General features: G+C 47.3%; 1 protein-coding gene across 4 annotated transcripts in view; it reads left to right on the top strand.

Annotated features, from left to right (window-relative positions):
* The window catches only part of ADCY8 (adenylate cyclase 8), a 220,095-nt gene that overhangs the window by 184,000 nt on the left and 11,624 nt on the right, over positions 1-24,471 (top strand). For all 4 annotated transcript variants that reach the window (XM_059042851.2, XM_067017164.1, XM_067017166.1 and 1 more), the window contains 3 exons: positions 7,752-7,910; positions 17,667-17,813; positions 23,743-23,835. In XM_059042851.2, coding sequence (XP_058898834.1) covers positions 7,752-7,910; positions 17,667-17,813; positions 23,743-23,835 — 399 coding nt within the window. The remainder of the gene's footprint in view (positions 1-7,751; positions 7,911-17,666; positions 17,814-23,742; positions 23,836-24,471) is intronic.

Here is a 24,471-nt window from a genome sequence, read left to right as displayed (position 1 = left end):
TAACAGGCTTCACCCAAGAGGTGTCACCTGCTCTCCACGACCCGTACGATTTCTCCATGCAGTCTCAGACCGTGAATTCAGTCACATTCCTCACCTGGGGAGATTCTCACTTTCCGGTAGAGCCAGGCCCTGTCTGCTTCACTGCTGTGCTCTGTATCTCAGTCCATCTCTCTTTGTGTGTGCTTCGAAAAAGTAACCAGGAAAGGAAGAAAACAAAACAGGAAGACTCTCAGCCAGAGCAGAAATAGAAACATACCACTGAGAAATCACCATGGAGACAGGGAGGTAATGCATCCTGAGAAAGAAACCCGGGATGAAACAGCTAAAAACCTAGAAGCTAGAGATACATACATAAGTTATTTGTAATAAAGCGGGATGGTAAAATGTAGTCAAGGGGAAAAAAGAGTAAATAAAACTTGGCAATCGAAGAAAAGGGGGTAAGAGTTAATATGTATCAAGCTCCTACTATGTGCCTGGCACTTCACCTGTGTTATCTCATTGGATCATCTCAACAACCCTAATGGTCGTTATTATGGATCCTTGTTTTACAGATGAAGAAAGTCAGGCTACTCAGCTAGTAAGTGAGAGAACTAGAATTCAAACCCAGATCTGTCTCCAAAGCCCACCTTTCCACTTTCTAGATCGGGGAAAGACAGAAAGAATTGTCTGCATATCTTCACAATGCCAAGGGCATTCAATCCTGCAATATGACCTTACCTTGCTTTTCAATTTTAGCTGAATTTATGGTGAAACAGTAAGCCAAATGTCAAAGTCTGGCCATTTGCAGAATTCCTATATTTAGGTCTTTCTGGTTTTCTATGAGAGCCGGGGTCATGTCCTCCACATCTTGATGGCTTCTAGTTACAGGAGAGGACTCCTTAGTTTGACATGCAAATGACAACCCATTAGAGGGCCATGAAGACAGAATCAGACAAGGCAGTCCTATAGAAAAACATACGTACACTCCATCACACAGGTTTTAAACTGACAAGTGAGAAATTCTCAGAGGGAGCGCGTTCAGAGAGGGCTCTTCGTTTCATAAGAAGAAGGATGTTTCTATCTTCTCTGTCACCTTAAGGAATTACTTTGTCCCCTCTCAGTGCTCCCTTCCTCAAGAGCTTTCTAACATTCTGATTCAGTTTATTCTACTCTCCATTTGTCCTGGGAAAGCAGATAACCTCATCACATGAAGATGGGTATAAAGTAAGAATTTATAAGTGAATAGTGAAGGCCTGAGTGCTCAAGTGATATCTGATTTCTTTTTTCCTTTCAACTTTCAAAAGGTCTTGAAATTATGTAACTATATCCCATAACTGGAGCAGTTACAGATGTAAGCTTGGGAGTGGGGTAGGTAATATTCAAACCCCAACTCCACCACTCAGTAAATATGTGACCTTCAGTAATTTACTTCATTTTCTGTCTCGGTTTTCTCACCTGTAAAATGGATATGATAATAACAGGTTTTATAAGTTTGTTATATAGTATTACATGAGAATATGATTATAATATACCTCTCCTAGTGATTTGCACGTAGAATAAGTGCTCAAAAATTGTGAGCTATTAATATTTTACTCTGAAAGCAAGAGTCTGAGACAAACAGGGACTTCCCTGGAGGTCCAGTGGTTAGGACTCTGTGCTTTCACTGCTGGGGGCCCGGGTTCAATTCCTGGTCGGGGAACTAAAATCCCACAAGCCGTGCAGCACAGCCAAACCAACAAACAGAGAAAGTATTATTATCCATTTGGTCCCAAGGCAGGAGCAGAGACTCAGGGCACCTGAGGTCACAAAGACAATAGGAGGACCAGACAGAAACAGGAATCCAAATGCTTGAACTCCTAGGTCCATTCACTTGCCACCGTGTCCGGCTGCCTGTCTGTTAGAGGATGCTTTCAGCAGGAGTGCATCAATTCGAGGGTCATTTCCTAACACCCATCAGAGTCCTGTTCATCCGGATCAAGTCTGTCTGCTCCTGGGTTTGCTACCAGCTTCCACCGTTTTCCCTTGTGACTCAGAGGCCCTCTATTTTTATTAAAGGCTGAATGATCCCCATTGATGCCTGGTACGCAGCCGCAGCCCAGTGGGAGCATGTGTAATTTTACATCTCCAGAGTGACAGAGGCGGTTATGTCACTGAATCACTGGGAAATCTCGTCCTGCACGTATGTGGAGTGATATGCCAAACACCTCCTCCTCTGAGGCAGGTGAACATCCCAGAAGAGAGCAGACGGGCAGGTGCCTCCTACCTCGGGCCTGACTCACATGCAGCCCTGAGATTCGGGCTTTGCCTCGGCATCTCCATTTAGAGCAGGGGAAGTCACACCCATGCACGGAGACTGAGATTAATGAGGTCAGGTCTCCAGTCGCTTACTTCTAGGTCTGATAAAGACAAGGGCACTGGAATTGTGCAGCTTAGAAAGAAAGACCCAAGCCTTGGAATGAAATTCTTAAGTTTGCATCCCAGCCATGCTGCTGGGAGAATAGGTGACCTTGAGATGCTCAACAGCCCAGACCTGCCATTTCTTTACCTGCAAAATGAAGTCTAATAGTTATCTATTGAGAGTTGGAGAACAGCTGAATGAGGTCATAGACATAGATTATAGGGGTTAAGAGCCACAGCTTGGGGCTTCCCTGGTGGCGCAGTGGTTGAGAATCCGCCTGCCGATGCAGGAGACACGGGTTCGTGCCCCGGTCCGGGAAGATCCCACGTGCCGTGGAGCGGCTGGGCCCGTGAGCCATGGCCGCTAGGCCTGTGCGTCCGGAGCCTGTGCTCCGCAACGGGAGAGGCCACAGCAGTGAGAGGCCCGCATACCGCGAAAAGAAAAAAAAAAAAAAAAAAAAAGAGCCACAGCTTGGAGTCAAAATGCCCTGAGTTCAAATCCCAGCCTCTATTTGTGAGTCCTTGGGCACCTGACTTCAACTTACTATGCCTCCATTTCCTCAGCTGTGAAATGGGTATAATAAAGTTACCCACCTTGTTGAGCTGTTGTGTGATTAAATGACCTTCAGTACTTACGAAGTGCTCAGAACAGTGCCTGGTCCAAGGCAAGGACCCGGCCAGTGTTACTTATCTTTCTGTGATAAGAGCCTGGCACCGAACATATGAACAATGTGTATTAGTTCCCTTGGTACTCTTTTCATGTAGCCAGTTCCTAAATAGTTTGGTAAAAATTAGGAGAGTGCACTTCCAAATCAACTGACATTTCTTGAGCAAATGCTGAAGAATGTTCACTTTTAAAAACTCAGCGTCCTTGCCTTCGTTTTGCTTTGCTTTTATCTTCGTGTCTGCTCTGACCACACTGTGTAGAAATGATTTCTTGTTTTTTTTGTGCTCTCCTATCACCACTCAGCTGACAAAAAGACTGTTTTGCTTATCTGCACATGCCCGGCCCCTAGCACATAGCAGGTACTTAGTAAACTGAAACGGAATACTTTCCTTCCATGGACGTCTAAAAAAATATGTGATGCATGCCTTCACGAGACTGGCTTTGTGAAGAGATGGGACTGTACTTGGACTAAAATACCTCTTTATGAACATGCATTAGATGCAGTGACCTGCAGTCAAAATGTAAAGTATGTTCTTATCTTGCAAATGGAAAATTCTTGCTTAAGTCAACTTCTGGACTCCAGATTTCCCAACTCATAGTTTTGATTTAAAGTCAATCGGATGAGAGTATTTCAACAGGAAAGAAATTTTAAAACTTATCTCTTGCTTTAACCAATACTGCATTTTTTAAGGGTGGAAATGAAACATTTCATTTGGAAAAAATTGTGGATAAAATCCTGTCCTGCAACTTGACAGATCAAAACTCGATTGTCTTGAGTCTGGAGGGAAAAAAAAAAAAAATGAAAGCATAGTTTCGATCAGATTTTATCCACAGACACCTTAAAGTCATAGTAATACTCGATAAATCTACATTTTAGACATTTCCGAATTCTTTTGCATACATCATGTCATTTGGTCCATATGATAGATCGTATGATAATCCATGTCTCGCATTAAACGAGATGAAGGCAATTATCCTCATTTTTTAGAAGGGGAATCAAAATACAAGACGTTGAATGAATTTCCCACAGTCACACAGCAACACGGTGAAACAGGACTAGCATTCTTTTATACAACCTGCAGCCACCACTTAACGTTTTTAAAAATTTATTCTTATGCAAAATTCTAAACATACGAAAGTATGTAAAATAGTATAATGAACTCACAGCTTTAACGGTCACCGACTCATGTGCAGTCTTTTTTCATCTACATCCCTATTTATTTTGCTCACTGCTCCTTCCCAATTATTTTGCAGCAAGTTCCAAATGCCCTGTCATTTCCTCTGTAAATAATTCAGTATGCATCTAAAAGAGAATTTCAGCCTAATCACAATACCATTAACACACTTTAAAAAATAAAACAGTAATTCTTTCGTATGTTCAAGACTTTAGGCAATGTTTCAATTTCCTAATTAGTGTATATTTTTTTAAGTTTGTTTCAGTTGGGATCCAACTTAATTCCATATATCGCCATTGGTTGATACGTCTCTTATTTCTTTTTAATCTATAGAACCACCCTCCATCTTTTTTTTTTTTTTTTTTTTGCAATATTTTGTGAGAACCACTGACCTCTAGAATGTCTCTCAGTCTAGAGTTTGTTGATTGCACCCTTTACAGGGGTATTTAACACATTCCTCTGTCCTTTGTTTTTCCTGTATTGGTAGTTATATCTAGAAACTTGGTGAGATCCAAGTTCAATTTTTTTCTGCAAAAAGATGTAATTGGGGCTTCCCTGGTGGCGCAGTGGTTGAGAATCTGCCTGCCGATGCGGGAGACACGGGTTCATGCCCCGGTCTGGGAAGATCCCACATACCGCGGAGCGGCTGGGCCCGTGAGCCATGGCCACTGAGCCTGTGCATCTGGAGCCTGCGCTCCGCAAAGGGAGAGGCCACAACAGTGAGAGGCCCGTGTACCACAAAAAAAAAAAAAAAGATGTAATTGGTTAATTTTGTGAACTACTATTAAGAGCCATATAATATCTGCTTATCTCTCTTTTGTGATATTAGCAGCTATTGACAATAATAACCTACATTCATTTATATTCTAGGTAGTGATATTCCAATTCTATCAATATTTCATAATTTGCTAGCTGGGACACATTTTTAAAGAGAACCTTCTCCTCGCCACTTGAAGGTGTTACCTTCAAGTACAGTTCATAAAGCAAAGGCAGGGTAAATGCTTAATTTACCTATAAATTTTTTCCAAGTTTCCCAATAAGCTAGTTCCTGAGCATCATCAAGGTGCGATCAATGAGGTTTTGTTTTTTAAGTGTCATTATGAACTTTTGCTTTTTAACACAGGTCTTTCATTTCGATCCACTGCAATTATTATTCTTATTAAAGTTCAACTTGACATATATTTGACAGTGGGGTGGTCTACTCCTTTCAACATAACCCCAGTCTCTAGTAGCCTACTTGCTTTCTGGTACCAAAAAATGTTCCAGGCTTGTACATTTTCCTCCCTAAATTTCAGCCTTTTCTGCAAAGGGTACAAGGTCCCTTTTGTAGGAACTGATATTTTGAAACCACAATCTGGACCCTGGGATGATTCATTGCTACTAGGTTTTCATTGTTTCTAGACCTTGATTTCAATAGGCAGAGCCAGGAAATGCATATAGATCATAAGTTCATAGTGATACTTTCCAGTTTTCATAGGACAATAGACTTTGGACTTCATCTCATCAATCTTATATCTGCATCTCCTTCTTCCTTCCCCCAAAATTCGAGTTCTCAGTGACACCAACACAGTTAATCATTTGCTTTATCCTATAATCCAGATACCATAATCTAACAATAATACTACAGACACCACCACCTACAAGGTGATTGTTATAAACGCTTTTAAGGTTCTTGTTGCACTCTTTCTAGCCTCAGAGTATTTCTTCCTACGAATGTGCCGTCAAATTATTGTGTTAAAAGGCATTTGGAATACTTCCTCTCTGTGTGGTTGTACCTGTAGCTTCATTTATTTGTTTGTTTGTTTTCACAGAGCTTTTAAAAAATCCATATAGGGGCTTCCCTGGTGGCGCAGTGGTTGAGAGTCCGCCTGCCAATGCAGGGGACGCGGGTTCGTGCCCCGGTCCGGGAAGATCCCACATGCCGCGGAGCAGCTGGGCCCGTGAGCCACGGCCGCTGAGCCTGCGCGTCCTAATTAAGTGAAATATATCCATGATTCTAAAGTCAGGTTTATAAAACAAGATACCATTTAAAAAGTTTAAATTCTATCCCTATTGTCTCTCCCCAAGCTTCCCTTCCTCATCTCATCGGTAATGATTTTTTATGGGTTTTTTTTACACCTCAATGTTTTAATAAATAAATTAAGAAATATACATATATGGAGAGAGAGGCGTAGATATGTCCTTTCCTTAGATCAATAATGGCAAACTCTGCATGCATTTCTCCGCTTCAGAGGCCAGCCCATCAAAGTACGTACAGAGCAATATTCTTTGTTTCTTTTTATAGCTGTATATAGTAGTTTATTCAACCAACAAAACGAACACTTGGATTGTTTCCAGCTTTTGCTATTATGAATTCTGCTGAATGAATAACCTTGCACCTCTGTTTTCTCATACTTTTGCCATCCACTGAGATTTGCATGGAAGCGAAAGAAAAGAGCTAGCTGAATCTTTTTAAGCCCTTGAATTCAGGGCATCTAACCATGTGTTTAATGGTGCAGCTTGAATTCAGGGCATCTAACCATGTGTTTAATGGTGCAGCATATTGTTCATTTTAATAGTTAGAGTCTTTGAAATAAAGACATTTCCCAAAGCTGAGGTAAATATTGTTTGTGAAATTCTTTAGAAGGGATGCTCTCCACTTTCCAATGAAAAGGGATGCTAGGACAAGGGGGAACTAATGGGCATTAAATACTTACTATGAGTCACATGCTCTACCCTAGAACTTCCTCAATAATTCCTATTCCGAGCTTGCCTGGTCATGAGTGTTCATCCCAATTTTAGAGACGGGGAAACAGAGATGTAGGTACTAGGCCAGGTTACAGTGCTTGAATGTGGGACCAGGACTCTAGGCCATATGGGTCTCACAACTAAATCCATTATCCTTCCATTATTAGCTCATGCATTTCTTCCTTGTTGCCTCGACTGAGCTCAGACTCTAGAATTGGACTCTGGGGTTAAACTCAAATCCTGGCTTCCCCACTAACGAGTGTGTGACTTTGGTCAAGTGACTTAACCAGTTTGCTTCAGTTTTCTCACCTGTAAAATAAGGATCTATAATAATGCCTTCCTATGAGGTCTGTTGTATGGATGAAAGGAGTTAATATATGTATATTCCTTAGAATAGTGCCTGGTACCATCCAGTGAGCACCCTCTAAGTGTTAGCTGTCTTTGTTATTGTAACTTATTTGTTGAGTCAACAAATAGTGACCGAACACCTTCCCTGCGCCAGGCACACTGCTACACGGTCAGGACGTGACGCTGAGCTGGTGAGAGGACCCGTGACCTCATAGCGCTTCGAGTACAGTGGAGGGCACAAACAATTACAAGATCATAGGTGCCATAATCCTAGGGAGGGGAGGTACACAGCCCTGTACAATCTATCACATTCTGATCTCTTCATGTCAGGCAAAAGGCCTCCCGGAATGTTCAGCTCGGCTCCATTCCGTCTGTGAGGGGTCCTGGAGGAGCCTTGTCTGCCTCCCACGTGTGTGCGCCTGAAACCTTTCCTCCCCCTTCTGTCCCCTGAACCGCAGCTGGAGTACACAGCGCGCCTGGACTTCCTCTGGCGAGTTCAGGCCAAAGAGGAGATCAACGAGATGAAGGAGCTCAGGGAACACAATGAGAACATGCTCCGGAACATCCTACCCAGTCACGTGGCCCGCCACTTCCTGGAGAAAGACCGGGACAATGAGGTGAGCCCCGGCCGGCCCGGCCCCGGAGGAAGGGTGGCCGCGCGAGGGCTGCGATTGGGCACGCTGGCCGCTGGTCCCAAGCTCGGGGAGGACTCCCCGTTCCTCCTGCGAGCCCACGAGCGTGGCGGCCAGGCCAAACACGCGGCGCTGGGCCGCCCAAACCATCCAGCACTGTGAGATACACGCATGGCCTCCCCAGCATCCGGTACCTTGTGTGTAAGATGGACGTAGTAAGATCTCCAGGGCAAGACTGAATTGGAATTTTAAAGTTTTATGCGTGTGTGTGTGCGTGTGTATAAAACAATTCCAGTTCGGGGTTATAAAACCAAAAGGATTGAAAGTAGGGTCGCAGGAGATATTTGCACTTCCATAGTCATAGCAACGTTATTTAAAACAGCCAAAGGTTGAAAGCGCCCAAGAGACAAATGGATAAGCAAAATGTGGTCTATACATAGAGTGGAATGTTATTCAGTCTTTAAAAAGAAGTAGAGGGGCTTCCCTGGTGGCGCAGTGGTTGGGAGTCCGCCTGCCGATGCAGGGGACGCGGGTTCGTGCCCCGGTCCGGGAGGATCCCACGTGCCGCGGAGCGGCTGGGCCCGTGAGCCATGGCCGCTGAGCCTGCGCTCCGCAACAGGAGAAGCCACAGCAGTGAGAGGCCCGCGTACCGCAATAAAAAGAAAAAAAATAAAAAAAGAAGTAGAGACTTCTCTGGCGGCACAGTGGTTAAGAAGCCGCCTGCCAATGCAGGGGGACATGGGTTCGAGCCCTGGTCCGGGAAGATCCCACATGCCGCGGAGCAACTCAGCCCGTGCGCCACAACTACTGAGCCTGCGCTCTAGACCCCGTGAGCCACAACTACTGAGCCCGTGAGCCACAACTACTGAAGTCCGTGCGCCTAGGGCCCATTCTTCGCAACAAGAGAAGCCACCACAATGAGAAGCCTGTGCACCGCAACGAAGAGTAGACCCCGCTCGCCACAGCTAGAGGAAGCCCGCGTGCAGCAACGAAGACCCAACGCAGCCAAAAAATAATTAATTAATTTTTTGAAAAGAAAGAACTAAATTCTGACACGTGCTACAACACGGATGAAGCTTGAGGACACTAAAATAAGTGAAATAAGGCTTAGCCTTTGACCACAAAAGGGCAGCTTTCTCTGAGCAAAGCAAACTAAACCTTGCAGGAATCTGAGTCACAACAAACGTTCAAAAAATATTTATAAGGCACAGACTGTGGGATAGGCACCGTGCTAGGCCCCTAAAAGGCTCCGGGACTCTCGTGGTGAATTAAATACACAAGGACTTGCCGTCATGTAGCTTATATTCAAGCGGGGGCAGGCAGATCACAACCTAGTTCAGAATCACATTGTGAGGGCACTTCACATCATGACGGGTGCTCTGACGGGGGAACAAAGGTCACCCGCTGGTGGCAACTGGCCAGGGCAGGTGTGGTCAGGGGAACCGCTCAGAGAAGGCCACATCTGATCTGTGGCTGGATGACAGGAAGGACCAAGTCACACCCGGAGACTGGGGAGGAGGCAGGACCACCCAGGAAAGGGAGAGCAGCACAAGCAGAGGCGCAGGACGAGGATGAGCTTGGGGTGAACAGGGAGGCCAAGGTAAGACATTGTACCAGCTTCCCAAGGCCGTTATAGCAAACACCACAACCTGCACGGCTGAAAACAGCAGAAACGCATTCTCTCACCCCTCCGGAGGCCAGACGTCTGAAATCGAGGTGCCAACACCAAGCTCCCTCTGAAGTCTCTAGGGAAGAACCCTTCCTCCTCCTCCAGCTCCGGCGGTCCCCAAGTGCTCCTTGGCTTGTGGCCACATCACTCTAATCTCTGCGTTGGTCACATGGCCTTCTCCCTCCTCATAAGGACACATGTCCTCTTGTCTTATGAGGGCACCGATCATTAGATTTAGGGCTCTTTCTATAATTACATTTGCAAAGACCCTGTTTCCAAACAAGGGCACATTCTGAGGTTCTGGGTGGACATGAATCTGAGGGGTACACTATTCGACCCATTCCAAGGATGAAGGGTAGTGAGCGATATGAGGAAAGCCTGGGCCAGGGCCTGGCAGTCAGGTTTTATGGACTACAGTAGGGTTTGGGGCACCCTTTTAAGTGCTACGGGAGCCTTTGGAAAATTTAAGTGTTCCCTAATCCGACTGGTTGCTGATAGAGTATGGATAAAAGGGTCACAAGACCAGAAGCCAGTTAGGAGACCCTAAAAGAGCCCAGGAAAGGGCCTGATGAGGAGGCCTAGGATTTGGCAGTAAAATGGAGAGAAGTGGATGAATTCCAGCTACCTTTACAAGTTGGAATCGATAGGGCTGCATAATGGAGTGGATGTGGGAGGTGAGAAATGAAAAAAAAAAAAAATCAAACCATTTGTCTCACACTTTAACCACCTAGAAAAAGGTAACTCAAGAGGGAAGTGAAAGATGCCTTTAAATGCCTGAACAGGACTGGCCTTTACTCAATGAGACTGCAGGGGCTGAAACTAGGGCCACAGACAGTCCACAGGGGATACCTCTGTACTCTGCATTATGAGGAACCTTGTGAGGATGGAGACCCGCAAGGGCAGGGACCACAGCAGCCTTGGTCACCGATCCTCGATCCTCGCGGCACACTTTACCTCCCCTGTGGTCCTGCACATTAAAGGTTCGTGGAAGAACTGGAATGGTGAGTTCCCTTGCTGAAACTTTCAAGCGGTGAGAGGAGAGCCCTTGCCGAGGATGCTACAAAAAAGGCAAAGTCGGTTGTCTGGGAGACTCTGCACTAGGACAGCCCTTCCAGTACGGATTCTCAAACTAAGCTAAACAGGGGATGCAGAAGCCATAGGACAAAGGTCACACACCCGCTGCCTCTGAGACAAATCTGATCAGCAAGTCAGCAGCTGGTTGATTGGTCGGCTTGCGTATTTGTCTTAATTGGTAGATTTGTTTTCTTTAGGCATGGAATGGGCTCTCCAATTTATCCATCCTTATCCTGACACGTCTGTTACCTGCTCATCCCCTGAAGACATGTGGGCTTGTGACCTTTGCCTTAGGGTAGAACTGGGGGAGACCTACAGCATTCATTTCCCATCCAAGCATCTGCAGAAAGACCAGTGGGAGAGAATCCAAGGGCATGAGTCATGTGCTGCTTGGACAATCAGCTCTTGATGAACTCAGGCCCTTGAGAGTCTCTTGGATGCAGATTAAGGCAGCAAACACCCTCAGCCAATGGAATTCTCTGGAACTGGGTTCGGCCCTGGTTTCCTTAAGGCTCCCTAAGGACAGGGGATTTGTTACCAGAGCTTCTTAACAAAGCCAGGAAAGCAGAGAGGATGTCGCTGTACATCAACCACGACCACGAGGCGGAGCAGATAAACGCCGGAGCCCTCAGAGGGAAGACCCAAAAAGATGCAAAAGGAACACGCTCCTTTCAATCAAGACACCAAAGCCAAGAGACACTGGAACCAGCGGGCAAGGGCGAGAACGCGCTGGCTTCATCCGGAAAGGAAGGAAACCAACCAGAGATGCCAAGAGCCCGGGTCATCAGCTGTTGCTCGGGCCAAACCCCCACTGAGCAAAATAAATGTCAGGTTCAGCCTTAATCCCACGTATAAGACATTTTCAGTAGAAAGGCTTGTCAGGCTTATTTGTGGTTTTATAAATATTTAAACAGTTCATACTCAGCTAGGCTTGAACAGAGAAAATGTTCACACTGCCTGGAGAATCTACACGTTATGACGTAACACCGTTTTCTGAACACCTACTGTGTGCCAGGTACTGAGACAGGCAATGGATGAAAATGATCTTTCATCCTATTCACAACCATCAGAGGAGAGTTCTGTCATCCCCACGTTAGTGATGAGGAAACTGGGGTTCAGAGAGGTCCGTGATGTTCCTCTACTTAAGCTATGACTCTAGTCCAGTCCCTCAGCTTTCTTCCATCGGTGCCACGTTACCCCCTTACCGTGCTGCTACCCAGGCTGCCCCTGGGAGCTTGTCCAGATGAGGGAGTGTGTACGTGTGTGTATGACGGTTATGGGAGGTGTCTGTGTGGCAGGACTTATACTGGGTAGGTATTCGGAAGGACTGGGATGTGTGTAAATAGGAATGTATGCGTGGAAAACTTCAGTGTGTGTGTGTGTGTGTGTGTGTGTGGTGTGTGTGTGTAGGAGACACAGGCAGAGTAGTGTAAGATGTGAAGGGGTGACAGACAGAGGCAGGACAGCTGTAGCCCGCAAGAACTCCCAATTTCGTGCTCTGTTTCCGTAAGAGGCATTTTTGTCTTCTCCTCTTGCTACAAACCTGAATGAACTGTGATACAAGCCTCTGAATATCTGATTGGGGGACATTTGTAAGTTTGGGTTCCAGCTTTCATGGGGCAACAGCAGTGCTCATGGATGCAGCCAATAAGGAGATAAGAATGATTATCCCTATTTTATCGATGAAGAAGCTGAGGCTCAGAGAAGTAAGGGAACTTGCCCAAGGTCACAAAGCTAGTGCGTAGTGAGCTGGAACTCAAGTCCAGGTATGTGTACCTTCAAAGCCGAATTTTGGGTTTTTTTCCCTCCACCTTGCTGTTAGGGCGTGAGAGGCAGGGAAGGGGGAGGAGGGACAAGAGATGGCTCAAACCATCCAAACCGTAGGGCAGTGGACAGAGCCTTGCCCTCCGGAGCATCCTGTCTGAGTCTGTTCCAGGGCCGACCTGTCTGAGTCTGTTCCAGGGCCAACCTGTGTCACCCACACAGAGGTTCTGGCAGCTTCTGCCATACCACTGGCCTCTCGGCTTAGCACTCACCACCCCAGGCAGGGACTTTCTTGCTGATAAGGCCAGCTGGGCTGGGTCGTCAGTATCAGGCAGGCTCTCGCTGAGTCCCAGGAAACCTGCTCACTCATCCTGGCTTATTAGACCTGCTGAAAGGACACCGACAAGGGCAGCTGTCTCAGGTGCTGGACAGTCCGCACAGCACAAATTCCATCTCTGCCACTAACTAGCTGTGTGACTTGGGGCAGCTTACCCAACCTGTCTGAGTCCATTTTGTCATCCAGCTGATGAGGAAATAGAACCAACCTTGCTGAGTTGGTGTGAGAATTCAGCTGGGTAAGAGCACGTGAAGTGTCCAATGAAGCCGGCTGTAAGGGGGGCTCAATAGAGAAAAGTCATTTGGTGCACTTGAAAGTCTGGTGCCTTGCATTCAGTCCTGGCTCTTCCTCTCATTATTTTGTGACCATGAAACAAGTGGTGAACCTCTCCGGACCTCATTTTCCTCATCTCCAAAGTGACAGTACTTCCCAACTGTGTGTTACAACCTTTACGTGTGTTATTATGCGTAAAGGGCTTAAGCAGGGTTTGGCACATTTTACGAGCATTCCGGTTGTTGCTATTATTATTTCTGACAAATATGAGCCATCATTACTTTTTCTACTTTTCCCCACTCCCAGCCCCACCTCTCACCCACTCATTCAGTCGTTTGTCCAGCGAGGATTTCTTGAGGGCCAACCATGTGCCAGGTGTTAATTCTAGATCCTGGGGTTCAAACGGTGAACAAAGAAGGCAACGTCCTTTCTGTTATGAGGCACATGTTTTCCTCAGAAAACAGACATTAAAACGAATAAATATGTAACGTAGAGCCTGGTAGTGCTAAGTTCTGTGAGGGTCGAAGAAGCTAAATAAGGGAACAGCATGTGTGAGGAGGGGGCATTTACACCGGGGGGGTCACGGAAGGTCTCTCTGAGGACATGACGTTTGAGTGGAGACCTGAGACTGCTAATAAGGACAAGAGTCTCAGAGATTGTTTCTCCCCTGCAGAGAGGTGGCTTAACTTAGTATAAGACACACAGGGCTTGGAATCAGACAGGCTCGGGCCGGTGAAGGACTGGACTCTGGTTCCCTGCGCAAGGCGGAGACCAAAGTCTTCATCTTGGCTTCCGAGTGGGGGGCGGAGGGGGAGGCGTTCACACACTCAGAATCCTCTGCGAAGCCCAAACCCGTACATCCAGACAGAGGCGGATGACGATAAAGCAATAATAGCCTTCTGTGCTCATCAATCCCTCCCCAGTTTATAGTGTTTTTATCTTCTTTGAACCAAAAATAGAAAGAAACAGATGGCACACTCAGAGTGGTTGACTGGAGCAAGTCAATTGATGGGGACATCTTGAAAGGTGTGGGCAGGTGGCTGGAGCTCTCCCAAGTGCCCCTCCAAGTCCCCCCACCCCCCTCTCCCTGCTGGCTTGGAGGGGGAGGGGCCGACCTGCATGGGCCACGTCAACGACCCAGCAAGCCCTCTGACACCCAGCCGGGGGTCAACGGGGGACACTGGGTAGAAGACCCGAGGGAGGGGGAAGGAGAATGAGGTCATCTAATGTGCCTGGGGTCCTTATAAGAAGAGGAAATTAGGACACAGACACACATCGAAGAGACACCATAGGAAGATACAGGGAGAAGAAGGCCATGTGTAAGCCATGGGCAGCACCCTCAGGAGGAACCAGCCCTGCCAACACCTTGATCTTAGACTCCCAAGACTCCAGAACTGTGAGAAAATAAACTTCTGATATTTAAGCCACCCAGTGTGTGGCACTTTGTTATGGCAGCTTGAGCAAACTAATACGATAGGAAACTGAGTCAACAGAGATTTTTTTTTTCCCACCATATCACAGCCATTTGGAGGATGCGGTTCTGTAGGTTTGCTTATGCAGGTTCTTGGACCCAGACGGCAGACAGTCAGACTCCTCCTGCAGTATCACTCCATTGTTCAAGGCCAAGGTGAACGGCCCAGCCTCAGAAAGCCATGTACCATTGCTCTGCTCCTTGGCTACAATCCGCACTGCCCCCCAGCCCAACCCAATCCAGCTGGTCACCGGCCACCTCTGCTCTTCTGAACAAGGACTAATGAAAGCATCCGTTCAGATCCATCTACACTTAAGCTCAAGTCAACTGATCATGAATCAGGGACACCATTTTTCACCCAGGTAGGCAGAGAGAGTTAGATCCTGGACGTCTTTGACTCCCTCTCTTCCGCTGCCAACAGCATGATCCCAATGTCTTAACTCCTCCCTGTTCATCTTCCTTATCTGTAGAGTGGGTATAATAATCGTACCTACTTCACAGGGTAATTGCAAGGGCTAAAGCACTGAATTCATATGAAAGTGCTTCGTAAGCTTTAGTGTTTCCTACACAGGCTAAGGAGTCATTAACTCAACAAAATGTTGAATGTTCACCTCGTACCAGACCCTGTATAGAGCACGCATTATATTGCAGACATCCAAAGCATACTAATTTGGTGATCTGAAAGCACTAAGATACAAATGGCATGGAGTCTTTGCCCTCGCAGACTCCACACATAAAGGAAGAGACGGACATTTTAAAGGCAATAATGCAGGTGGTGAGGGCTCCTTGTAGAGTTTACCCAGGTGCTGCCACAGCCCGAGTCAGCCTCCTGCCCCCATCGGTGAGTCTGGGAAGGTTTGTAGGGAGACAGGGTACCTAGGTGACTAGTGAAGGCAGAAGACAAGAGTTAGCCTGCTTAGGGATGCTAACTGCAAGGAAGGAAGGACGTATCCCATCCAGGGACAGATAGTAAAAATGAAAGCACTGAAGCGTGTGCATCTTCGTTTCGCTTCTTCCAGAAGCATACCTTCAGACAAAGATTCTAGTGCAAGTAATCTGCTTGGAAGTGGTCCCAGGAAACCCACCCAGGTAGACAGGAGAGTAAGAAGGAAGGTAGGGAAAGGAAAGTAACCCATTAATGAGGCATTATCCGACTAGTTACCTCTGTGGGCGACTGGAGCTGAATCCCAGTGGAGAATTCGGACAGTGGTGTAGAAAGCATCCCTCAGAGTTATCTGGCCCAAGGCGTGAAGTTGCTGAGAACTCTACACTTGTCCCCATCAGTCATCTGTTAAGAGCAGCTCCTGAGCGGGCATTGATTTCCTGGAGCTTTCAGCCTGCAGCTCACATGGGCAGAGTGCCCTCTAGTGGCCACAGAAAAACTCCATGCAAAGAAACGCAAGGGCTGGCTGACTGCCGGACCTTGGAAGAGAGAAAGAAGGCAGGGCACCTACAGCATCCGCTACAGTGGGCACAAAAAGTACAAATGCTTCGGTGTTTCTGGGACACAAGGTCCAACACAGGGAATTGCAGGCAATGAAGCTGAAGAGACAGGAGGAGGGGAGTGCAGGAATATGTGAATATATGTCATGCTCATGTGTCTCAGCTTTGTCCTGAGGGCAGTTGGAGGGCTTTAAGCATAGAAGAGCCATGGTCAATATTGTATCATTGAAATATCACTCTGGCTGCCATACGGAACATGCCTTTGGATGAGACAAGCCCAGTCCTGAACCCAGGACTAGGCTCTCATATTAATAGTCAAGGAGGAAAGCAGGAAGGGTCTGATAGAAAGAAATGATGGGAGGGTTAGAAAAAAATATTTAGGAGACACAGAGAAACCCAGGCAGCCTTGGTAATTTATTGAATCTGAATATGATGGGGAAGAAAGAGTCAAGGTTGACTCTGAGGGTTTCTAACTTTGATGACTTGTCAGTGCTGGTGCCCCCAACTGAGTCAGAGAATGAAGGATCAGGAACAGGTTTAGGTGGAGAGGAAATGCATTCAGGTGCAGCATTTATGATTTGAGGAGTGCAAGGGCAACCCAGCATGAGACACAGGAGCCTGAAGCCCAAGGAGAACCGACTTGGAAATAGGATTTTAGACACTGACACATGAAAGGCTGAGAGTGAACGAGACAGCCCAGGGAAGTATGTAAACTTTGAACCACGCAGTGAGTCAAGGACAGAACCATAGCAATCACCAACATTTAAGACAGTAGATAAGCAGAAAATAAATCCTTGAAGGGGCCAGGCACAAGGAAAACAGATGCGGTATAACTAGAGCATAGAAAGTCAGGATATTTATGAACTTGGGTGTGATCACCACACCAATTTGCAGGAGTGTCCGGGAAGGCTTGGACAGGGATTTGTGTAGAGGTTTTCCCATTTTGGCTGGCAGTCTGACCTGCTCCAGGGTCATTTCATTTCAGCCCGAGATGTGAACGGACATGGAGAGAAGTAGAAATAGGCAGTGGACAAAACTAGTTTGAGAAGTACGGATGAGAATGAAGAGAGATAGGTTGGTGGTCACAAGTGTATGCAGGCTCCAGGGCACCTTGTACTTTTTCTTATAGGAGACACTTACAGGAAGTGGAGGAGGAGAGGAGAAAGAAAGAAGAAAGAAAAGGATCACTGTAGGAGGATGTTGCTGAAGAAGTTAGAGGGGGGTTGAGAGATGAGGAAGAAGCGTTGATCTTCGTCAGGAGAAGGGAAAATGCACTGTCCGGAGTTGCAGCAGAAGAGATGCAAATGCAATGAACTACCTGATTGTATGAGTATGGAACGTGAGAGCCTCGGAGACAAGATCATCAGCTGAGGGGAATCAAGTGGACAGTGAAGTTAAGGGGAGTGGTGTGTGTTGGGGCTGGCCACTGGGGAGAGCAGGAAAGGAAGCTGCCCAAGGACAAAAGGATGCACAGGCGGAACTCCGGGCCCAACCGAGGCTGGAGACCACGAATTTTCAATGGTCGCAGTCCACAGGGTGGTGACGCTAAGGTGTCGATGAGATGATGTCCGAGCCCCCATTCTCTGTCCTCTCTGTCCTCTCTGTGGGTACCTGTGCATGCCTGCAGGGGCAGGTACACACAGGAGCATCACCGCAGACCCTCGCCTCTGATGACTGTTTCTGGTTCCCTCTGTGTGTCTCTCTGCCCAGGAGCTGTATTCTCAATCCTATGATGCCGTTGGGGTGATGTTTGCCTCCATCCCGGGGTTTGCAGACTTCTACTCTCAGACTGAAATGAACAACCAAGGAGTGGAGTGCCTACGCCTGCTGAACGAGATCATCGCCGACTTCGATGAGGTAAACAGAAGCCTGAGAAATTTACAATCACAAGTAAGCATGAGTGTCCGCACGGCATCGGGTCGTTCATTGTAACCGATTTTCTGCACTTAGAGAATTCCAGACTGCACCGTAAACACAAAATGCATCATCTCATTTAGCTAACACAACTGTCACACAAGGTAAAGCCCGTCGTCGCTCCTGGAGGATCAGGAATGTAAGCTTCAAAGAGGCTAGAAACTTAACCCAACGTCCCATAACTAGCAAATGGCAAAACCAGGACTTGATCGGAGGCCAGTGCTACGCAGGCACTGCCACCACGGAGACTGGGCCCCGACGGGGACATTTCTCATCTGCTCAAATTACCAAAGATAAAACCATCAATCAGCATGTGGTCGGAGACCTAATCAAAATATAAACATACCCCAGGGGGTACTTTCTTCTTCCGGTTTCCAGGAACAAGGGGGATACTCATGCTGAACTTTATTTACGTTAACAGACTTAGCAGGAGCGGGTCTTCCCCTCCTCACCACCCCCCCCAGCTTGAAGTAGGACACCTGTGTCCATCCACATGCCTAAACCTGAGATGGGAAGTTAGTGAGTAATTGAGGAAATGCCAGGGAAGAAGCCAAGCAAAAAGGTGGGTTAAAAAAAACAAAACAAAACAAAACAGGTGGGTTCAGCTAACGTCTAGCCTCCTTAGCCTGGTCCCCCAGGGAGCTCGGGAGGGTAAGTGGTGTCACAGAGTGGTTGCCATCTAGGCAAGGCTTTTGGACACCTGTATTGGCCAGCCATCGGCCACGGGCTGCCCTGGGGGGTATGTGTGATCTCCCAGGCACTGCCAGCCAGGGGGCTTCCAGGGCCCTTCCCGAAAAATGGGTACAGCCCTACATCGTCAGGAGCCAGCCCTGATGGCACCCTGGAGGATGACCCCATAAAGGAGAGCTGAGTTGGGTACCAACGGCATCTACTCCGTCACCCGAAACAAAGTTGTCTCCCTGAATCCCCACCTTCCATCTCGAGAGTCCTGTGGAGCCCTTCTTCTGAACAGCCCTCACATCTGCCCCTCACCATCTCACAGTCAAAGCTGCCCTTGTCTTGCGTTAGGCCACACTGGTTCTCACCCGGATGAGTGCAGTCATCTTACCATTCACGCCCCCTGCACCTGACCATCACCAACCACCAAAAGCTGGAGCATTCCGTCACATTCCTTTGAAACCCCGAACCCATTGGTGTCTCCTCTCGCCGGTTCCTCGGAAGGCCACCGAGGCTCTGCCCTTACTGCTCCTGTACCCTCTCCAGCCTTACCTCCCCGCCACGCGCCACCGGGTCCACCCTCCAGCACCAACTCACCGCTGCGAAGCCGTCACAAGCCCACCCGGCAGTTTCACACACTGCTCTTTCCGCCTAGACATTATGCCACCTTCACCGCACCCCGTCCTCTCTCCCTCGGCTCCACAGCCAGCAGAAAACCTAGTACACGTTTAACAGTCAATTCAAACACCATCTCTACTTGTGAAGCCTCTTCCAGTCCCCCCTCTACCCAGGTAAATGTCGTCACCCTTTTTTCAATGAAACACTTACACTCTGAAAAATCTTCCATCATAGAGCATGAAACTCTTCAGTTTACAAATCTGCCTCTCGGTTCTGGGGCAGAGACCCCTCCTACTAATCTCCACAGGGGTCTACCACACGTTGACTTTCTCCATATATAACATTTAGTTGTTGTTTATCCCTCACACCAAAGCCACAGGGTAGGAATTATTAGCCTTTGTTTTACAAATAAGCAAAGCTGAGATTCAGAGACACCAAGAGGGCCCACTGTCACACACCACTTAAGTGGCAAAGCCAAGTTTTGAACCCAGGTCCGCCACACTGTTTCGATTTTTAATCGCCGTGTGCGTTGATCCTCACTTAACTGGCATTTCATGGTGCTGGTTTTGAAGTCGTAAACTCAACAATGGCCGTTTTAGTTGTCCTAGGAATGAGGATGGAAGTCAAGATAAATAAGACACAGTCACTTCTTGCCTTTCATGGATTCACAGTCCAGTGAGGGGTAAAGTAACCATGAGTTCCCTTTACACAAGGAGGCAGTGGTAAGTACACGTGTACAGAGGGCCTTTCAGTGTGGAGAATGGAGGGTGACTCTGTGGTAATGGTACCTTTATCCCACTCTCTGTGCTAAGCCATTAACTCGTGAAGATAAAAATTATACTCTTATGTATGCTGTTGAGTCCCCAGGCCCTCCTACTGTGCCTAGAACATAAGAGATGCTTATAACAGATGCTTACTAAAGTGACTAGTCAGCTAATTAACTCATAGGAGACGGAAACCACCTGGCAAATAGTAAGGTGATGATGGACTAGTCCGATCCAAAACATACTTCCAAATTTTTTTTAAATAGTAGCTCTATTAAAAAGCTCAATCTGACTGAAGGTTGAGACATTAAGCTTGTGTATTTTAAAATCTATAGCACCGCATATCCCCCAAATTCTCACTTGCATGCTTTTAAACTGAAATAAATAAATGTGAAGTAAGTCTGTATCTTGGTGGCCCAAACTGTATCCATAGATACCCTGGAGTTTTCCCAATAAAGAGATGGGGGGACAGCGCCCCTAGTGTAGAGATGGGTGTTTGCAGAGGGAAGTTGGAGGGGCTTAGAGAAGGAATTGGTCCAGGAGGCTGAGCTCTAGACCAGAAGGAGGAAAAAGGAGAGATGGGGAAGAGCTGAAAGAGGAGAGAGAGGAGAAGCAGAGACGAGAAGGAGGAAGAAAAAGAAGAGGGGCAAAGGGGAGGAAGAAGGAGAGAGGAAGCAGAGGAGAAGGAAGAAAGAAGAGAATGTAATCAACAGGAAGGGGGAAAAAAAAGGCTTTCCCTGGCTTGCCAACCCCAAGCACTGTCAGCCTTTCTCACGTAGGTCCTTGGGTCACCCGGACCTGCCTTCTTTCTTTGGGTCAAAAGAGACCCTCTAGATTCTGCCCTCACTAAGCTCCAGCCAGACACCCGTCAGTAACCATACTGCTCTTCTTGCTGATGCAGTTGCCACAGGAACTTGGCTCCGAGGAAGGCTGAGCATTGCAGAGAGCACATGCTCCAGGACCGGGCGTGCAATAGCCCAGCACCAGGGCTCCTCACCCCCCCACCCCCGCCCCGGCCTCATCGAAGGCTGAAGAGCCCTCTCACATCTCGGGGCTCCACGCAGACTAGAGGATGAACAAGGGGCTGATTAGGAACCCCCCCACTATGACTCCAGAGGCTTTTAGCTAGAGAGTGGATAAAGTTGCCGTGGGATTAGTACGTGAAATGGTGAAGCCTCTTGCTGCCTCCTGGTCAGCTTCTGAAGAGGAGGTAGCTTTGCCTGGACCTGAAACTGGCCCTCAGCCAAGGAGTTCCGAAGAGAAGAGAGAAAGGAGGAGTTTCACCTTCCGTAAGCAGCCAGAGTGAGGGAGGGGGGCAGCCAAAGGCATGTCTGGATGCTCCTGCAACCCTTTCCGTGCTCCCCACCTCCTACTACACAAGCTCCACTGCTAGAAAAAAAAACCCCTCACTCTTTACAACTGAAATTGGAAATCACTTACTCAGGGCAACTGTGCCAGATCCTCCAGATTTTATCAAAATCACCCATCCTCTTTATTCCTACTCCCGGTATGTTTCCACCATAAACTTTACTAAAATTGAGCTAGGACACATGTCAGTGTGATGATTTATCTCACATCTGACACCCCTGCCTGGGCTGTTGATTCCCTGGTGGCTAGGACCTCATGTGTCTTGCTCACCAGACACATCAGACAGTAGAAGCTCAGCGAATAGTTGCTGAATTAGCTTCCCACGGCTGCTGTAACAAATGACCACAAAGTTAGTGGCTTGAAATAACAGCAATTCATCCTCTTACAGATTAGAGGTCAGAATCCAGAATGGATCTCACAGGGCTAATCAAGGTGCCAGCAGGGCAGTGTTGCTTCTGGAAGCTCCAGGGGAGAATTCTTTCTTTGCCTTTTCCAGCTTCTAAAGGCCCCTGTCCTGCTTGGCTTGTGGCCCCTTTCTCTGTCTTTAAAGCCAGCAATCATATCACTCTGACTTCTGCTTCCTCCGTCACATCTTCTCGGCCTCCTACCTTCCTCTTTCACTTACAAGAACCCTTGTGATTCCATTAAGCCCATTACTGAGTCCAAGCTCATACTGCTTGCCACACGACAGGCCAATAAATGGAGAGAAGAGTTGCTGGGACAAGAAATAGCAACTTCATTCAGAAAGCCAGCATACAGAGAAGATGGTGGACTAGTGTCCTAAAGAACCATCTTGCCGGGGTTTGGATGCTAGTTTCTTTTATGGAAGAAAAAAGGGGGAAGTAAGGAGGCAAAGTAAAAAGAAAAGAAAGCAGTACGTTTTTGTATATGTCCTGGTTCCCGCCAGACCCCGGAGGCGATGTGTTAATTTCCTCTTTCCTTCAGCCGTTCATAGGTGGGCCTGGTCAGGATGAGCTTAAAGTAAGGTATTTTAGCTTAACCCTCAAGCATGAGAGGCAGGGTTCCCGGAGATGGGCCATTATGTATACTTTAAGCCTATAGGCAGCATCACTTTAGTGATTAACTTATAGCAAAAGCAATAGAATACAAAAGTTACAGTAAAAGAAATGGATCAGATATGGAGTCAGATTTGTTCTTCCCTACTACAAGCCCACACAGATAACCCAGGAAGTTGCCCCATCACAAAATCATTCACTTAATCACATCTGAAAAGCCCTTTTTACTACGTAAGGTAACATATCCACAGGTTCCAGGGACTAAGACATGGACTTCTGGGGTGGGGGGACAAGCAGAGAGAGCATTATGCTCTTAGCACAGTTGCTAAATAAGAGACCAAGGTTTCCCTTCCTTAGCATTAAAATCCAAACTGCAGGTGAGGATGGAGGAAATGGCAAGGATGGTACCCATTCTTCCATACAGGTATTCATTCATCCCTACTGTGTGCTAGGCTCTGTCTAGGTGCTGAGTAGTAAATACGACAGGCAAAAATACCTGCCTCCAGGAATTTTACATTTTAGTAGGAAAGATGACAGTAAATAAGCACAGTCAGGGATAAGTGCTAAGGAGAGAAGATAAAGCAGGAAGAAGATGAGATGTGTATGTGGGGACAGGATACTGTGTTCAGTTTTGCATGGGGTGATCAGCAAGACCCCACTGGGATGACGTTTGAGGAAAGACCTGGAAGAGGTGACGGATGAGCCATGTAGTTGTCTAAAGGAAGAGCGTCCCAACACGGGAACAGCAGATGCAAAGGTCCTGAGGCAGAAACAGGCCTGGCTTGTTAGGATCAGCAAGGAGGTCAGTGTGGCTGGAACAGAGTGAGCGAAGGGGACAGGGCATGGCAGGTCTTGCAGGGCATGGTGAAGACTCTGGCTTTGACCCTGAGTAGAACGGGAAGCCACAGAGCAGGGACATGGTCTGACTTCCATTTAAACAGGATCACTCTGGCTGCCATGCTGGGAGTGTGGAGGTAAGGACTGGGATTAGGTACGTTATTGCAATACAACAACCAGGTGTAAACTAATGGTGGCTTAGACCAGGGTACTGGCAGGAAATGCTAAGATTTTTAAATACACGCTGAGAGTAAGGCCAAAAGGATGTGTTGATGGATTTGGGAATATTGGCAATTTCTTCTTTAAACTGATAAGATAGCTTTGTTTATTTCAAAGATTCTTAGAAACAGATCTAGTCCTTAAAGAGGATCTGGTCACACCCATCTCGGCACTTGGCACTTAGCAGGTGCTCAATAAATATCTGCTGAGATCCTGAATGCTTGATTCTCAGAGAGAAAAGTGGCTACACCTCAGGGATGCTAAACCAGTCTGAAGTAGTCCTCCCTGTGAGCCAGGGGCCTGTTTCCAGGAGCCCCAGGCTGCTGGACGCACCAATACCAGGACTGACACTGTTGCCTGGATCTATTTCAGCTGCTTGGTGAAGACCGGTTTCAAGACATTGAAAAGATTAAGACCATTGGCAGCACCTACATGGCCGTGTCAGGCCTGTCACCTGAAAAACAGGTAAAGGAATGCTTTGGACTCAGCCACAGCCTATGGCAGGGACCTTACTCTGGTCAGGTTGCTGAAGGTGGTGGGGCTCTCATCACCAGGAAACCCGGGGACGGGTAGGGAGAAAATCCGATGAAGTAGATATTCTAGGTGTGTGAGGTTCCTTTGCTCCTGAGGTAAGCAGGGTCTGCTGGGTGTACGGATGCTTCTTTATGAGTGAGAAGCCTCTAGGCTTCATCCTGAACCTTGCCGTTCACTTGATGAACAAAATCAGGGCCAAGAAATACCCTGGTTATGATTTAGTTGTGGGTGTTACTAAACCCCTGAACCCAGCCTGTTTTATTCTTACTTTTGTTTTCTCCTCCAAAAGGAATAATAATAACAGCTCTGCTTTTTTGAGAGGTGACTGTGCCAGACACTAGTGTTAAGTGGGAAACTAACATCCACCTTCCAGGGCCCGTGGCTGAATTACCTGAGATAGAGTCACGCCAGCCACACAAAGCCTTGCACCTGGTAGGTCCTCCATAAATGCTCTACGGAAATGGGCATAAGCCGCCAGGGAGAGGAATCCTCATTCCTCCTCATCCTTCTTTGCTCGCTTTCCAACTAAAACCCTGGAACTATTCCAAGACTATCTGAGGGGCTTCC

The sequence above is a fragment of the Kogia breviceps genome, chromosome 17 (genome assembly GCF_026419965.1).
Source record: "Kogia breviceps isolate mKogBre1 chromosome 17, mKogBre1 haplotype 1, whole genome shotgun sequence".
In the NCBI taxonomy this organism is placed as follows: Eukaryota; Metazoa; Chordata; class Mammalia; order Artiodactyla; family Physeteridae; genus Kogia; species Kogia breviceps.
Note: the sequence above shows the minus strand (reverse complement) of the source record. Positions and strands in the feature narration are given on the sequence as shown.